The sequence below is a fragment of the Hemitrygon akajei genome, chromosome 1 (assembly GCF_048418815.1).
Source record: "Hemitrygon akajei chromosome 1, sHemAka1.3, whole genome shotgun sequence".
Taxonomy (NCBI): Eukaryota; Metazoa; Chordata; class Chondrichthyes; order Myliobatiformes; family Dasyatidae; genus Hemitrygon; species Hemitrygon akajei.
In genome coordinates, this window is record NC_133124.1 from 62,769,244 (window position 1) to 62,788,488 (window position 19,245).

The following is a 19,245-nucleotide window of genomic DNA, read 5'->3' on the forward strand; positions in this document are numbered from 1 at the left end:
TGTGAGATGCCATTGTGTTCCTGTTGTGATTATAGGGGAACAGTGATCATGTTGTCCTGGAAGTAACCATCATTGGTCTCTCTTTGGATATCTGGGTTTTACCAGATTATCTCTAGATTGCCAGATTAATCAATCTTACACTCCAGTATCTTTGGTCACCTTCTCTTTGTTTTTGTACTGCGCTGACCACGAACTTCCAGTTATACTGAACCCAACCTCTCCTCCACAATGTCATGTCATTATGGTTTTATGTCTTTAATACATCTCTGCAAAGTCCAAAATAAAAGGACGCATGAAAAGCAATTTGTTAAACAGTTTATTTGTTTACTTTTAATTAATTCATTAATATCATGCATCACAATTGTATTTATATTAATTTCTCTTTAATTGTCCTTTGGTTTCAGCCATGGCCAAACGTGTCTAACCTCGCCAAGGACTTTATTGACCGGCTGATCACAATAGACCCTACTGAGAGAATGGCAGCTGCTCAAGCGTTGAAACATCCATGGGTTGTGACAATGGCTGCATCATCTTCCATGAAAAACCTCCACCGTTCCATCTCCCAGAACTTGATGAGGAGAACATCCTCCTGCTGTCAAAGCTCGAAGTCAGCAGAGACCACCAAATCTAGTCGCTCCAGCAAATCACGCCGTTTGCGTGAGAAGGAAATCCGGGAATTTAACCTGTGGTACCAGCAGCACATGGAGCAAGAGTAATTAAAGGGTTACCATCCAATTTGTTATTAAGCTAACTATAATTTTCTCCCACAAAAAAAACATATTGAAATAAAACTAAATTTTCATTAGTTGGTTCATCACTTAGAATTATTTAAGTGATATTAAAAGAATTCTACATAGTCTGAAGACTGCAGCTATAATTCTCCACTGAACAATGCTTATATCAAATTAAATAGGCTCGTTGTTGTTTAGCATTTGTTTTTATTCATCAATAGAGACTACTGTATATACTTATGCAATGAGATGTAAAATTCAAACTTTGTTAATGTTTGCTAATACTGATTTTCCTTTAAAAATATTGCTTAGTCTACTTTAATGCCAGTCTTTTCATGGAAGGAGCTAAGCAGAATGGGCCAGTTTTCTTCGCCTATGAGAACAGTCTGACAACTGAACTATTCCAATGGTTAATCCTAATACTGATAATTATTAGCGTGTTAGATGAAAAATCAAAGGCTTTACAAAGCTGATAAATTAATTCAGGGAAGGACTCAAGAAAATCGATTGAGTTAATCTACTGTATGTAGGACCAAGAAGAAAATGAATGCCTTGAATCTTTTTGTCCCTTTTGGAGCAGCATTTTGCAGTTCTTCTGTTAGCCTTCTGGGCTGATGTGCTGAAAGGAAGCAAATGAAGCCCGGATTGATAATTGAAAATTGTACTACATTGAGTGAATATCCTAGAGCATTTTAAAAGGAGTCATCTAACTCAAGTTCCTTTGGGAGTCTTGTTGGACAAATTAAAGCTATGTAGATATGTTTTCTTTGAAATATTTCAAACCAAACAAAGAGTCAGTCAAGATCCTTGTGAACTGCACATAGGAAGAAATGTCTGAAGTTATTTACATGAACTGTGGTGCATTTCATAACTAAATGGAGACTGGCGTACCTGCTTCTGTGGCCCTTTGAATGAGTAAAGTAGTCATGGCAAAACAGAAATTTAAATAAATAATATTCATTGAACCATTTCATTCCAAAGTTCAGTGAAATTGAAAGATTTTTTAGATCTCTATTGAATGTAATATGAACTACCTCTAGAAACTAATTACACCCAGTAACCTTCCATGGCTCCAAGTATAATTTTAAAACAAATATGCACTGCAAGGCCACCCTTAACACACATTTACTTGTTATACAGCTGACTTGCTATGGGAAGATTTAGGCCAATAACAAGGGTTTTATATAATTATAGTGGAGGGTCATGGCACACTCATCATGTATCCTAACCTGTCTGCCATTTTAATCAGGCAGAATTCAGCAGAGTTAAGGCTAGATTGGCGAGGACCTGTAAAATACAATACAATGCTTGTGATAATTCTGAGTTTGGAGATCAGGAGGCAAGTAATGTCAACCCTGCCACAGAACTTGTTTGGGAGCAGCCTTATGGCCACTCAAGACTGTTCCACATTACTCTTGGGGCCTTTGTTTTGAAAATGAACCAATTAGCACCCTTTTTATGCACAACTCAAACAAACAAAAAGATTTAATTTGGTGTAAATCACGCTAGCAATAATTTCCCAGTGAAAATGTACCCATCACAAAATTATACCAGGTACTTCCATACATCATTTACATCAGCATATTTTTCAGTATCAAACATGTACCTAATAATGTCATTATTTGCATAACAGCCATTTTCTCTCAATATCTATCTCTGTCCCTTGAGTGCTTCAGGCTGTTCCATCATGGTGTAGATCACCTTGAGACTGCAGAGGACCAGAGAGTGGCCTCTATCTGTGCCATCGCCTCAGCAGTAGTTTATGTATGTCAGATCCCCAGCAGAGAAGTGAACAGATCCCATGAAGAGGAAGTCATTATCTCCTAGCTCCTGCAAGAGCTTGGAAATGCACTTCACCATGCTCACAGTCATTTCCTGCATTTGCTGAAACAGACCTGACATGCTGTTAACTATTTCTTTGTGATCCATTCCATCAACCCCGATCATCTTCCAAAACAGACTTTATTGGAGCATTACTAGTGTGCAGATCCCATACCTTTCTACAACTTCCAACACCCAAATGCAGCCCACTAATACCCATTTTATCACTCAAAAATGTGTTCCCTCTGAGCTAATTGCTCATACCTCATTTTGACATACTTGAATTTTTCTTTGGCTTCAAGCGCCCCACCTGACTGTGCAAATGCAAACGTTGACTGCATAACCACTGAGGTTTGGATCACCTTGGTCCTGGAGTATAACTACCATATGTTGAAAAACATCTCATTAGTTTTGAAGATTAGCTTTTTGTTTGTGCCAGTGATTTCACAGAAGCACACAAGACTCTTGTCACACACTCAACACTCACTCAACATACTTCTGCTGCACGGCACTTCCATCCAACAATCAAGGTTCATAGTAAGCATGGAACATTTACAGTATCATGAGAGTCAACTTTAGGTGAAAATACATGTTGATAATGAAATTCAGCATCATCAACAAAGTGCCAGAATCATTGGTTAATTTAGGAAAAAGGTATTTGAAGATCAAGATCTGGCATAAAACTCATAGCCTACCACCTAGCTGTGATCCATGACTTCCTGCATGCTTCCAACATTTAGACTATATCAAATCTTAAGGCACTGAAAAAATACCACCATCGATGCTTCCACAAAATCCTCCAAACTCACAGGAAGGATTAACAAACCAATGTGGCTGTCTTCACTTAGGCCAATATCCTCAGTGCTGAGGTATTACCGTAATTACACTCTATAAGCTGCTTTGAGTGGATAGGATATCTTGTTCACAAACTTGACATCAGATTTTAGAACACACAATTGCAGGCTCTATCAAGGCAAGAGGATACCAGGTGGGCAAATGAAATCTTTTAAGAAATTACTCAAAGCCTTTTAAAGAAATATTACATTTCATTTTATATTCATTTTAATGCAAGTTTCTGATTCCATATCACCCTCACACTCCTTTAGAAATCTTTCTGGACAACATTTTTTTGCCGAGTTCAACACAAATAATGATGAATTTACCTCATCAACTAAAAATGAATTCTAATTTCTAGGCCTGTCTTCACATAGGAAGGCAGAAAATTTGGCCATGACACATCCTCAGGGAACCAGTTGGATTGAAACAGTTTGGATTCCATAAGTTTATTTTCTTTTCAAAAGTTATCTCTGAGCTTTCTTAATCTTGAATATTGTAAATCAGTAATTGGATAGATATATCAAAGGTATGACATGTCTATCATAGCAAAAGTACAGATGAATTCAGTAACTTGGTAACCTTGGGCTATTAAAGCTAGCATTGTGCTTGTTAAATACAATCCAAATTTAATCTCTGATTCTGCTGAGCTAGCTGATCCCAGCCAAGCTACATTGAAAGAGGACAAGATTAACATTACAAACCAGCACACCTTACTTGGAGATCCTATACAATCTACAGTTACATAGATTGCTAAAATGATGAAGGCTATTTTATGCATTAAGTCAGGGGTGTCAAACTCATTTTAGGTCACGGGCCGGATTGAGCAAAATGAAGCTTCATGCGAGCCGGATCAGTCGGACGCATGCGAACGCAGCTTTCGTTGCCTCCGTTTTTTCAGCCTGCTCTCATGTGTCTCAGTCTCTGCTATAACTACAAAGTGTTTCACTTTACAAATTCCGTTTCTTATGAAGAAGACTGCCGAGCAAGACTGCCGAATAAACACTAAAAACCCTGAAAACCTGGTACCTGAATAAACTCAGCATTAGCCATATCATACGCCATAGGCACTTCGATTACTGGGGCCATCTTTAATAGTAATTAGATATTATCTCGCGGGCCAAAGATAATTCCACCGCGGGCCGGATTTGGTCCGCGGGCCTTGAGTTTGACATATATGCATTAAGTGATCACAGCCGTAAAATGCTGAAGAATGGGCACTGAGTCACAAATCTGTTTCTGTAAATGGTTGGGAAAGTGGGCAACAAATGTTGATAGACAAAGTAAATGTTTTTTTTAACTTTAAGTTTATATGACCAATGCCAGTTTCCATTTGCTGTTGGACTGAGATTTACTGCTATTGTACAGCAGCATGGCATTAACAAAATGGAGATAGTATGACTGGTGAGCAATTAAATTAATGTCACTCTCAAATTGTTGCAGATTCATCAGTCTATTACTATGTAATCATGCAGCGATTATTTTGTTTTGTCTTTGATAGAACATTGTGATAGAACAAATTTTCCATTTGGGAGAATTCATGGTCTTGAATGTCATTCCTGACTTGAACGAACACAATAAAACTTTTTTTCTAAATTTCCACAGTGTTTTGCTAGATGATAAGGCATGGGGCATATTATACATTTACATTAAGGGCTGGCCTATCTATTCATTACTAAGCCCAGATTCAGTATGGGGGAAGAGTTCAGGTGAGTTCTCTGTTCACCTGCATACCTTCTATGGTCTTGTTTTACCTCAGATGAATCTAAGAGATTAAAAGACCCTGCAAAAACAAATCAAAAAGCTGAATTAAAAACAGGAAATGAGGGAAAATCTCAACAGATCAGGTAGAGTTTATGGAAAAAGCAACAATTAAAGTTTCATTTCAAAGACCTTTCATCAGAACAAGTAAGATAGGAAGAGTATACTGTACTCAAAGTCATGTGAGAGTGATGGGAAATATAAGAATAGGAGTGTTATAGTTTACAGATATATTACCATAATATTATTCTAGAAACTTCATTTTTTAATGATATGTTATTGTTAAATTTTGCTGTTAGTTGCATCTCCCATAAATTAAGAGACACCATTGAAAATGTGTTAAAACATGCAGCATCTGTTGAAAGAGAAAGAGTTAAGTATTTCAGGTCAAAAACCATTTATCAGCTGTGCAAAAAGAGAGAAACAAAAAATATCACAGATTGACAAAACAGTTCAGATTACCAACCAGATGACCTCATTCACAGTTTATCCCCTTGACAACGCCAACTTTTTCATGTCAAAGATGTTACATTTGCCCTATCCATCCCTCCATCACTCTGCATCTGTGGTCAGTGTCTCCCACAGTATGCCTGTGGTCTACATTTTAATGTCTAAACATTAGACAACCTCTACATCATATATCTGTAAATTCATAATCACTCCAAAGGGTTTATGAATAGTCTACAAATATATAATCTATAGCTACTGATGGAATTGCTATAATTTAAAATTAACTTATTTTCTCTCTCTGAATTCTGATGTAGGGCCTTTGACCTAATAATATTAATTGATCTGTAGAGTGTTTCCAGTATTTTGTGTTTTAATGAACAGATTAAAGTTTAAACTAAACGTGTGTTAACGTTTAAGACAACAAGCAAGATATTTATTCACTGGATATTATTGAGTAAGTAGTTCAAAGAATCAAAGAGTTGATCACAGAAGAGCCTACACCATTCTACACAGCATAGCACATACCACTGACAGCTCAGCGCTGGTACCACAAGTAAATGCCTCAGAATAGTGCCATGCAAATATATAATCAGAGTGCTGGCAAATACTTAGACACTCCAAACTCAAAATAAAAAAATAGAGGCTCTGGCCATAAAATTTGGATGATGTATACATGAGCAGATTTTTCATGAAACTCTTCAACTGATAGCAATTGAAAACTCTCCATCAAACTTCTCACAGGGATACTGAATCATGTGTATCTTCCTGTAGGAGAGCTAGATTACCAACTCTCAGAAATGCAGGAAGTGAATGTCTTGAAACAATGATCTATATCAAAGCCATTGATGATGCTGCCTCACTTAATGCAATGCTGCAGGAATTGCAAGAGTGAATAGAGATCTCCCATACATTTTTCCTCTGCCTGTCATCATTTAAGATGAGCTCAGTACTTCCAAGCAGTTTAGCTTTCTGGATGATAATACGCCTAATATCTGTGAAGAAAGAAATGTATCTGTGATGTGTGCAGATCAGTGGAGACAAGACAAAACAAATGGAAGAGACTGGTTGAATATGATGTGCCAGATTGGCTCTGCACAAAGTTAGCAGATAATCTCTTCACATCTGAGACCAAAGCAAGACTAGGTGACTCTCCATTAATTTACAGCTTTTTGTAAATAGACTACTTTGAATCAAAAAGATCTTCAGACATAAGTATTTCACAAGCTGGTAGCTCCATTTGCCATATATGGCATTCCAGGCAAGGTTCTAGCACACTTTGACCATAACTTGTTGCAGATGAGTATACAAAGTTTGCTGATAACTGAAAAGTCACTCATCCAACATTGTTAGTACAGTTTCCACAGTATTAATGCAGGGAATATTATAAAAATGCTAGGTTGCTAAGAAAAGCAAAAGAAGCATGTGCAGGAATATACCTCAGTCTCTTGACTTATAAAAATATGCCAACATTAGGGTTCACTCTAGCCTAGCCAAGAGACAGATGAGCTGCCAAACGGTGCCAACAATTTCACGATCACAGAATCCTAAATCACAAACAAAATGAGTAGACAGGGAGGGAGAATTGAAATGCACAAAGGAAAGGTAAGTTCCCTGCTAAAACAGACAGCTAAGGAAATACCACTACTTAACCAGGATATGTGGTAAAATTTCAAATGGTAGAAAACATTCAGAATGATTTTTTCTGTTAATTAAAACATGCTGTGACATTTGTGCTCAAACAGAATGTATTGCAGAATTAGAAACTGAATTGAAAGCACAAGGGTTTATATTAAAAACTAATTTGTGCCCGTATTAATGCATATAAACATAATTGGGATTTCCTGCATTACAGAGCATAGCCTCTCTGTTAGATTGAATGTTGAAATCAGAATAAGCCTAAACAAAAATTAATGGATGGATTTAAGATATAACACTACCTATCCCAATGCAATAACAGTAAACATTAAGCATTTCCAGGTTAAAGGGATCTTTCTAGAAGGGGCATCAAGAACAGGCATCTTGTAAGGTCAGGTGCAGGAACACACAAGACCAAACAAAGAGTCCTGTATGTAAACAAAGAAAAGCCACCAGATTCACCAATAATATCAAAATCCACATGACAGCCACTATTTTTATTCACAAGTCCTGCACTGCTTCCAGTTTGTTTCATATTTTGCTATCTGAGATTTTATGATGTGAAAAATTAGTATGTAAATAGCATTATAGCCTGGACTTTTTGCACGTTCCCCCACCATCCACTGAAAACTTATTGGATAGTGCTGGTTAAGCCCTCAGCATTCAATCCCCGTTTAGTAACAAACCCTTCCAAGCATAGATCACATCATGTAGGGTTCAGAGACAGTCAGCTGGACAAACCTCTGCCCAACTGTATAAAGAAAATCTAAAATCAATTTAAAACTATTAAATGCATACAAATAAATTGAAACAATTAAAAAATTAAAATACTATATAGTCCATGATGATTCTCCTTCAGTGGTAGAGCCTCAGGAGAATTAAATGTGTGGTGTACCAACATCAAACATCATTTGAAAATGTGCAGTTTTGCAATCCCTTCCTGGAGTGTGTGAGCAATCCCACTTTAGAGTAAAGTTAGGAAACTGCTGTTACCAAGTTTGTGAATTATACAAACCAGCTGACATCTGTGGAGATTCTAAACTTGCTGGGGCTAACACAGAAAAAAGTTATCAGTTAAAGGGAGATGAATAATATATCCCATCACATATGAATAAGAATTGCATTTGTTACTTTGATTGTTGCAATAACACCTCCTTTAAAGGAACTGTGTCAGACGGAGATACTGTATATTACACATTTTAGTTTCCACACTTTTTTTCCATAATATTGTAGTCATTTAGTTTGTAATAAACAGTTTTAAATGCTGCCTCACTGCTCCACAACTTGGGTTCAGACCCGACCTCAGAAGTCAGCACTTTCTCGTCATGGTTGTGGGGGTTTCCACTGAGTATTCTGTGGGGCTTCCTCCCACATAACAATCGTGTGCTGGAAAGTTAATTAACTAATTTATATTACTCCTTAATGTAGTAGATAACAAAAGGAATCAAAATAAGGTAAGTGACAGAGAATAAGCCACATGGGAATAAAGAGAGGTGGAATGGGCCGCCTGCGATTGCTTTGCTGTGAGTAGCATGGACAGCTTTGTGGGCTGAAGGGCCTGTATCGTGCTGTAGATTTACTACGTTTCTATAATGGGCAAATAGCCTCTGTTGTGTATTCAATATTTCAGTAATGTTGTAAATACATTGCTTGATTAAGTATTCTTTGTTTCTTTACATAATTCATTACAACTTATATGTAAATTTACGTGAAAGGCATATGTCATTACGCCATTGCGTCACAAGTGCGCGCCTCACTAAAGTCATGAAATTAAACAGGTTATCCCTGCCTCTTCCACTTTTTTCTTTTGATTAGTTAATGTTTTGGAGTAAGGAAACATAACAACCACTTTCTGTGTCATGAGTAGATACAGCGTGTCTTTTTTTAGTAGGACTTGGTTTTGATTTATTTTATCAAAGGCTTAGAGTTAGGATTGGTGTTTTGAAAATAAACGTTTAACTTATCTTTTACATTTGATGAGACATAGAAGAAATAAATAGTTTCATCAAGTGTACATGAGCAAGCATTATTACAAAGAACAGTCCATAAAATAATGCAACATAACAATTACTGTAACAGTTTGCAAATACCATTATTCATAACATTTCAAAGACATGATAATTTCATTAACATTTCAATAAGCACAAGAAAAATCTAGTACTAAATATATTTTAAATATATTTATTTATGTAGAAGATGAGTGTGGTGAACTACATATACCTGTTGGGACACGCCCCTCTGCTGACTGCTCCTGTGGCTCCTCCCACTGACCCCTGTATAAAGGCGATTGGAGCCACAGACCCTTCCTCAGTCTCCAGGATGTTGTGTGGTGGTCTCTTGCTGCTAATAAAAGCCTATCGTTCGCCTCCCGTCTCCGAGAGTTATTGATGGTGCATCAATGAGTCCATATTTAATTTTCATTTTAATATTCTCTTCAATTTACACTCAGTGGCCACTTTATTAGGTTTTACCTGTACACTTGCTTGTTAAGCCAAAACTCAAATCGGCCAATTATGTGGCAGTAACTCAATGCATAAAAACACACAGATATAGTCAAGAGGTTTAGTTGTTCAGACCAGACATTAGAATGGGAAAGAAATGTGATCTAAGTGACTTTGACCTGGAATGAATGTTGCTGCCAAGCTGAGTGGTTCCAGTTTCTCAGAAACTGCTGATTTTCTAGGATTTTTGCACACATCAGTCTCTAGAGTTTACAGAATGGTGTGATAAACAAAAAAAAAGTCCAGTGAGCTGCAGGTCTGTCAAAAACACCCTGTTAATGAGAAGGTCAGTGGAGGTTGTCAGACTAGTCAAGTTGACAGGAAGGCAACAGTAACAACAGTGGTATGCAGAAGAGCATCTCTGAATGCATTGTACATCAAACCTTGAAGTGGATGGCTACAGCAGCAGAAGACCATAAACATAAAGGAGGTACCTAATAAAGTGGCCACTGAATGTATTTTCCCTTAGACTGAACTTTTTCTTTTCCATTTTAAAAGTTAGATATGTTCCTGACTGGTTTTGCATTGATGTCAATAATTTTATTATTTCAAGAAAAATCAAATCATTGTGTTTGACTGTGGTACTCTGTGTTACTCACTAATAACTTTCAACTTGGCCTTAGATGACAGGTCTTTGGAGCATGTTTTATATAAATGGAACTTTTTGTTTCAATAAATTAATCTCTTAGTGGGTGTGTGCATAATGAATCAATTTTCATTCAGTGTATCACCAGCCTATAATCCACACCCCACATTCCTGTTACAGTTGATGTTAATACTAATGAGTAAGTTTATATTTCAATTGAGAATAGAATGTACTAATATCATTGTTTATTTCAAAATAATGAAATGCCATAGATGGTTTTTTCTCATGCTATACTTGTTAATAAAAAGCAAGATAAAGATAGGTAAGTTCAATATTTGGGTCTCAGACGAGATATTATGTGACCCTTTCTAATGTGAATTTTGTAGAATTGGCACTAAACCTATTTCCACTGATATCACATAGAAAATAAGAGCAGTAGTATATCATTTAGCTCTTCAAGCCTGTTATGTCATTAAATGCAATCATGGTTGACCATCTCTACCAAACCAAACCACATCCTCGTGCTCTCCACGAACTTCTTACAAACTAAAATTTATTAGGCTTCTTCTTCCATATGTGACATATTCAGATCAACGTTTTCCATTATTTGTTGTAGGGAGTTTCACAGGCCCACAACTCTCTTAGTGAATATACTTCTTTTCACATGTTCTAAATCACAAGTCCAATTACCCTAGACCATGATCTCTCATTCTAGACACCATAGCCAGCAAAAATACCCACCATGTATCCAACCTATCTGATCATATCAATTAGAACTGCACGTTCATTCAAGTTCTTTTAAAAGTAACCCTGGTCTCCTTGTAGAGTAATCCTGCCATTCCAACAGGCAAACCTTTGTTGAATTCCTTCTATGGCAATACATTACGTCTTAGGTAAGAAGACCAAAACTGTGCAGAGTACACCGGATGCTGTCTCACCAAGGTCCTTTGTTTTTGTAATAATGCACCCTTACTTCTCTAACCATATCCTTTGTCATGAAGGATATAATGTACCTTTTTAACTGCTTTCTAGATTTGCAAAGCTTGAGATAATTGTCCCAAGTTTGAGTTCTTTTGAGTCCCTAGCTCAGGAAGCAGGATTCTTTTCCACTCTCTGGCTCACATTCACAATAATACTCATGCCATTTAGCTCAAAGAGAGATAAAGGGAGATTAGAGATTATCTTTAGTTGTCACATGTACATTGAAATATACAGTGAAATGTCCCACTTGTGTTGAATCAAATCAGTGAGGATAGTGTGGGGGACAGCCTGGAGTGCCTCTGTGCTTCTGGCACCAACGTAGCATGGCCACAGCTCACTAACCCTAACCATATATCTTTAGAATGTGGGAGGAAACTAAAGCACCCAGAGGAAACCCATGTGGTCACACGGAGAACATATAAACTCCTTACAGACAGCGACTGGAATCAAAACACTATCGGTGATCAATTGCACTGTAAAGCGACCACACTACCCACTACACTACAGTGCTATCCTAGTTACAGTAGCTTAACTAAACTAACTTAATCTTAGTTACCTAAATTAACTAAACTAACTTAATCTAGATAGATTAAGTTTGCTTAGTAGTTGACTTCAAATCTGAGATGTACTGAGATTTGTTTAACAGCAGAATGGTCTCAGGTTTAGCAGAAACTCCTTGTGTCCATGCTCATCTGCTCTGATGAATATATCCCAGAGTAGGAATCAATTCACCAAACAGTTCATCAAATGGCATTTGTATGGGCAGTCTCACAATATGGCCTCCTGCATTCCTGCCAACACATGGCAAGATCAAAGACTTCTGCGTCGTCTGTTTCCACTCATTACTGTCCACTGATTTACAGACTGTAGTTCTTTTTGGACAACAACTTGATACGGTAACCATTAGGTATCAGCTGTTCTCCAATTCTGTTCTTGCATATTACAATTCTCTTCCCAATACTATAGGTGACCAAGTATATATGACTTATTTTCAAATAGGTCAGTTACTTTTATTCTTAGGCTTACACAGTAAAAATTTTCTTCTGATTTATATATTGCAAGAAATGAGAAATGAGGACCAAGGCAGATAAAAAAATGACCTTGTTGTCACCAAAAATTAATTAAAATAATTATAATAACTGGACCCAGAACACAGATACTCTTAACCACAACCACACTTCATTTTACCTATGCACAATTAAAAGAGCATGGCCCCTGTCACCACACTGCTCTGAAGCATACATTTTTTTTCAGAATTGGCTAGCAGTTACAGATATTGGCCATGTGGCAAGTCCCCAGAAAAGGAACACTACAATCTAGAAATGCTCAGTCTCCATAGTCATTCCATTGCAAACCCACACAATAAGAGTAGAGAGAGCAAAGGCAGGTTGTACAAATGTAGTACTACATAGGCCAGATAATAACAACCCTTCTACAGCTTTGGTTCAGGCCAAAGATCCCATTTTAGAAGGGAGGCAGTGATAGGTCTAATAATTACATACCCAGCAAGTACCTTTGATGGGATTTGGAGCTGCACCAGTCATAAAGATATTGCATGTATTTTTACTTCTACTGGAAGCATATTGTTTTTAATTCCATTCACGAGGTGGGAAGGGGCTTCACAGTAATATTGGAAATACATTGTTTGATTAAGCATTTTTTCTATATACATAATTCATTACAGATTATACGTAAAAGTACGTGAATTGCATACATTATATTTGAGAATACCACACCAAAATAAAATGAAATAGACATGTCTTCCTGGACTCCCATGTTTTTCTTACGATTAGTTTCTGGAGTTACAAAACATAAGAGCGGTGCTGAGTAATTTTAAAATGACTACCTACCTGGTGAAGTGCAGCAAGATGTTTGAGTTTAAAAAAATCATAGCACATTATTTTCTTCAGCAGGGAGAGAGAGAGAGAGATTCTCAATTTTTTTAAAAGTGTAGCTGTGTTTGTTCGGATGGAGACAGAGTTTTAAAAAAGGCAGAAAATAGTAATAAGTACCGGGTGATAATAATAAGTTAAAAAATAGCAAAAACAGCTGGTTACATCAGAAAGATAGATGTATTTGATTGAACAACAGATAACTGGGTGATGTATATTGAACAAATTGAACAGTATTTTAAAGAAAATGTATTAGCCTGTGAGAAACAAGTGCCAGTTTTGCTGAGTTCAATTGGTGGAAGAGCATACAGTTTGCTTAGAAAGTTGACTGCTCCAACTAAAACCAGCAGAAATGAGCTTTGCTGTTATCATGAATGTAATGCAGGTAAAATGTTTGATTGCAGAACTCTTTTGGTTTCATAAGTGGATTCAAAAAGAAGGGGAGTCTATTTCGGCTTACATGGCTAAAATGAAGAAATTATCTGAGCATGGTCAGTCAATAATGAGAATGGTGCACTGAGAGATCACTTAGTTTGTGGAATCTTACAAGAAAGCATTCACAAATAGCTCCTGACTGAAGCACAACTCACATATAAAAGGGCGGTTGAGATTGCTGTATCAGCTGCCAGAGATGCAATTGAGTTGCAGTCAGGAATGAAAGAGAGTGTGAACCAAATTGCAGGGTCTAGATGGAGGACTGCCTGGCTGAACAAATTGTGTTACCATTGTGGCAGGGGCTCACATACACCAAACCAATGAAGGTTTAAAGACAAAACTTGCAGAAAATGGAATGTAGTAGGACACATACAAAGAGCATGTCGAGCAGACAAAAATAAATAGACTGCAAGGGAAGAGAAAAAGGTAAAAATGTTGTTACAGTTTCAAAAAGAGCACTAATCTGCATGCTGTTAATAAAAAAATCTGGTAATGATGAAAGTGACACAGGACTGGGTAGCCTTGAGATTTATATTGTGAAAACTAGCAATATACAAGCAATATGGCTTATGCCAGAAGTCAAAGCCAAATTAATTAAAATGTAATTGGACACTGGCTCGGCTGTTTCAGTCACTCCACAAGATGAGTTTGAACAACATTTCAAAGATACTGAACTGTAACCTGCATATATCCAACCAAGAATTTATGCTGGAGAAAAGAAAACTCCTGTGGGAATGACATTCATAAAAGTGAAATACAACAACCAACAAGCCATGTTGGGCTTGCATGTGCTAAAAACAGGAGGGCTAGCTGGGGGCCACGTTTGGCTGAGACAACTACAACTTGATTGGAGATCCATCCATCATTTGCATGACTCATCCCCTGCAATAGAATCAGCTGCAAGAGAATTAAGAAAGGTAAAAACCCATCCGGCTCCTTATACCAGACGTGATGAAGCAGCCAGTAAGCTAGATCGCAGGGAGGCTGAAAGAATGCTTTCCAAGGTTTAGTGGAGCCCAGGGCAATACCAGTGGTCACAGTAGCAAAGGAGAATGGGTCTGTCAGGATCTGTGGTGATTTTAAGGTCACCATCAACCCAGTTCTGAAAGTAGATCAATATCCTCTGCCCCAGATAGAGGATATATGTGCAAACTTTCCTGAGGAAAACATTCAACAAAGTGGACTTAGAAGAGGCCTACCTACAGATGGAGTTGGAAGAAGAGTCCAAAGTGCTTCTCAACATAAACACTCACAAAGTGCTTTATCATTATAATGGGCTTCTGCACTCCGGCACAAGCTATGGACCAGGTGCTGCAAGGCTGCCCAGGCACTCTATGTTACACGTATGACATCATTGTTACTGGAAACAATAATGAGGAACATCTCCAAAATCTCAAGACAGTGTTAAAAAGATTAGAAAATTATGGGATCAGAGTACAATGTGACAAGTGTGAATTATTTAAGCCAAGCATCAGTTACTATGGTCACACTGTTAATACACAAAGATTACACAAGTGTATTGAGAAAGCAGTGGTGAATGCCCCAAAGCCAAAGGATGTGTCACTGTTACAGTCCTTTTTAGGATTTGTCAATTACTATCACAGGTTTCTGCCAAACCAGGCTACTGTGCTCCGCCCCTTGAACTCATTACTACAGATTGAGAAGAAAAGACAATGGACAAAGCAATGTGAGGCAAAGGAAATGGTGACATCAGATACTGTACTCACACATCATCATTCATATCGTCCAGTGAAGCTTGCCTTATGGTATGGGTGCAGTCATATCACATGATATGAGTGATGGAAGTGAATGCCCCACAGCCGTTGAATCACGTTTGCTGCAGATGAAAATTATGTACAGATTTGCAGAGGTGTCTTGAGTCTGGCTTGGGGTGTAAAATGTTTCAACCAATTGTTATGACCCCAGCCCCCTCCTTTGTGAGATTCGCAAGAGCCCTAGTCAAGGGGGGGTCAAATGACCCAAGAGAGAGAGGGAGACGTGCTGAAGACCACATTCCCCCGGGAAGCAGAATAAAGCGACTCTTTGACTATTGTCTCATGAAGACCACGTGTAAAGCCCTCGGGCAAGGTGGGCTGGTTGAGAGAGAGATTGACACCGGTGATCCCGTGAGGAAGTATAAAGGAGGGTCTGGGGGGGAGGACCCCTTTAGATGCACCAGAAGAGACGCTAGAGATCCTGTGACAGCGTTTTGATAGCGACAGCCGGTGGTGGGGTTCATGTGCGTCTTTTCCTTGCCTGGGATTGGCGACCCCACAACGGAAGAACGGCTTAGCTACAGGGGAGGCCACAGATGAGCGTTCATTCCCCCAACGAGGCTCCGACAAACCGAACTCCTCCAGGTTGGAAAACCGGTCGGGTAACTCTTTCATCCCACCTCTCTCTCTCTTTCTAACAAAAGTGCACCAACGCGACACCACAACGACGGCAGCTGGTGGAACTGCAGTGACCGCAAAAGACTTTTAGATATCCAGCAAACAATATATATCTACATTACCCCTAGACAGCGATAGAGCTTATTTCTGATTGATTATTACTATACCTGTGCTTTAGATTGAGTTGTGACGACGTACATGATCTGAATGTTTTGTATTAACCATACGTTTGTGCCCCTTTATAAATAAAAACGTTTGAAAATAGTAGCATCAGGCTTCAGCGGACCTATCTATCTTTGCTGATAAGTCACCCGGTTACTGGGGAACGTAACACAATATTTATATAGAAGAGAGTTACTCTCATTACTGACCACCAACCACTAGTGTCTATTTTCAACCCACGGAAGGATGTTCCACTAACAACAGCAGCACAAGTGCAGAGATGGGCTCAGTTTCTTGAAGGACATAATTAAAGATCATATTCAAGAGACCAGCTAGTCATGGAAATGCTGATGGATTGTCCTGTTCACCCTTTGAAAAGGAAATTCTCCCTAATGCAAATCAGAAGCCCCCATATTATGACAGAGATGATCCAAAGGAAAATCAGAAAAGACCCACACAGTCTCAGGTCTACATGGCCACCCAAAATGACTGGAATGTGCAACATAACTTCCTGTTTCTCCATTTTTTAGCAGCTCTGGGACAAACTTGCTCTTGATGGGGGTTGCCTTATGTGTGGTTTGAGAGCTGTACCATCCAAGCTGAGAGCTAAAGTGTTGGAGGAGCTACATACTGGTCATCTAGGTGTAGTCAAAATGAAAGCATTGCCTCAAAGCTGTCTGGTGGCCTGGAACAGATCAGCAGATTGAGCAGCCAACATGCCCAGAAGAAATACTTCCAGAGCTGTAAGAACCACTTCCTGTAGTCCCAGAGTGAATTCTTACAACCACCATGGAGGAGGCTCCAGAACCTGAGATTGTTTCACAGCCACAAGTCTCACCTGCCAAGCAGTGTGACCCCCCTTGTCAGGAAAGACGTTATCCCACAAGAGTAAGAAAGGCTCCACAACGATTAAATCTTTAGGCCTGAATGAGTCAAGTTAAAATTTACTATGTTGTGAATATCTGTATATGGTAGTATGTAATATACTGTGGTTGTAGTTGAGATGCATTCTGCATTGAGTTGGAGTTTATAGCTAAGCAGGGAGGAGTGTAGTGTATTTCAGTAAAATTTGAGCAATCTTGTATATATATATTGTTTGATTAAGCATTGTTGTTTGTTTAAAAAAATCATTACAGGGTATATGTGTAAATATGTGAATTGCAGATGTCGTCATGCATTCTTGTGATACATGTGTGCCTCGCTTAAAATAAACAAAAAGTTAGACTCGCATTTTGGATTCCTGTGTCTTCCTTTGAATTAGTTCAATGTTTTGAAGTTACAGAACATAACACCTGCCCACAGAATCTGCTTGCTCCTTGACATTACAATGGTTGCAAAAAGAAGAGGCATCTGGACTGTCACTGAGGCTGCTGATTGAGCCTTCAGATGGTTACGGATCAGGAGGTGTGACCTGTGCAGCAATGGTGCTGGGACGTAGGCTGTGGCCTGAGCAACCTAATGACCCCAGGTTACATCACTGATGATTATGTCCCAGGACATCCTCAGCATCGCTGTATACCTGAACTCCTTATTTGCAAGTATACAGCATTACTGTATGCTTGAACGCCTTATTGTAAATCACCATTCACAATACAGGTGTTAAAAGTCAATAGAAACTACAAGCCAATAACTGATGAAGCTTTGAAGTTAGTAAAGCAATTGTCCCTGAGTTGGTATGTATGCCTTGTATTGCTTAGTATTGCTTGTATTCTCATCCCCAGATGCCTGGATTGCAAAGGGGAACTACGCTCTTCAAAGCCTTTTCTTGCCTGGGCTGTCTGTATTTTAAATGCAATCTATCCTTGCCTGTTACTGTATGTTAACCCTTGCCTTACCACAACTTCCACAAGCCCCTCTAATCTGGTCTAGGGGTGGTAAGGAAAGTAAAGCATAAGAGAAAAGAGGGAGAAAGAGGAAAAGGCAAAATCGTGAAAAGAAGGAGGGAGAAAGGAAGTATTGGAAGATGAGGCTGGAGGGGCATTTGAGAATTGGAGAGATAGAGGGAACAGGGAAAGAACAAATTATCCAGGCTCATCATTCGTCTTCCTACTCAGCTTCACTTCCTCACTACATGAGTCTTCCCCTACTTTCTATCTGTTTGTCTGTCCCCTGATATTGAAGAAGCTAGTACATTGGTCCAAATTTGGCTCTTGGAATCCATTTAAAACTCTACTGTTCAAAACTCTGTTGGCCTGTGCAAACTTAAGTTACTCATTAATCAAACACATTAATTCTGTTTCCACAGATACTGCCTGACCTGCTAAGAATCCTCAGCATTTTCTGTTTTTATTTTGTACTTTCAAGACTGCAATCCAGCTACAATGACCTTTCTCCCTCACTTTACCCCTCCATTGAAATGAATGCACCCATTGCTCCTGTTCATGGTGTACAGCTGGGAAATTGAAGCAAGTACACATTCTGCTGCTGAATTCCATGAAGGATTCACTGCAAAGACAAAACCCTGAAAATGTTACCCAACCAATTTGGGATTTTGCTTTCATATGACTTTCCTGACATAATGGGGTAAACACCAGTAGTTTAGCAAAGAACTAGTTTTTTTATTTATTTAAATACTTTAGCTTATCATTTGTTAAGATGAGATTCAACATCAATCATTCAGATTCCCATGTTATAAATACAAAATTATATTTATAAAACCATAAGACATAGGAGCGGAATTAGGCCATACAGCCCATCGAGTCTGCTCTGCCATTCTATCATGGCTGCTCCCGGATCCCACTCAACCCCATGTATCTGCCTCCTCTGCCTTAAACTTCCACCTTAAATGTACCAATGGACTTCGCTTCCACAACAGTCTGCGGCAGAGCATTCCACAGATCCACTACTCTCTCTGGCTGAAAAAAATTCCTCCTTACCTCTGTTATGCTATACTTTCCAACAATGTAGATAATACTTACAGTCATACGTAAAACTGCCAACCGACATCATAGGAACAATAAACTATACCAAACTACAACCATGAATGCATTGTTAAAGTGAAATTAAGCTGCATTTTAATAACATTTCTCAAAGCCTCTGAATTTGCTGGTAGATTAATTCACT

At 38.5% G+C, this 19,245-nt stretch overlaps 1 protein-coding gene and 1 long non-coding RNA gene across 2 annotated transcripts in view; one reads left to right on the forward strand and one right to left on the reverse strand.

The window, feature by feature from the left end:
• Positions 1-5,090, forward strand: part of LOC140727068 (serine/threonine-protein kinase H1-like) — a 62,072-nt gene extending 56,982 nt beyond the window's left edge. Inside the window, exon 3 of the mRNA XM_073044296.1 lies at positions 405-5,090. Within this exon, the coding sequence (XP_072900397.1) occupies positions 405-716 (312 nt within the window). The 3' untranslated portion in view covers positions 717-5,090. The remainder of the gene's footprint in view (positions 1-404) is intronic.
• Positions 551-19,245, reverse strand: part of LOC140727087 (uncharacterized) — a 65,087-nt gene continuing 46,392 nt past the window's right edge. The window contains exon 3 of the long non-coding RNA XR_012098784.1: positions 551-683. This is a non-coding gene — a long non-coding RNA (uncharacterized lncRNA). The remainder of the gene's footprint in view (positions 684-19,245) is intronic.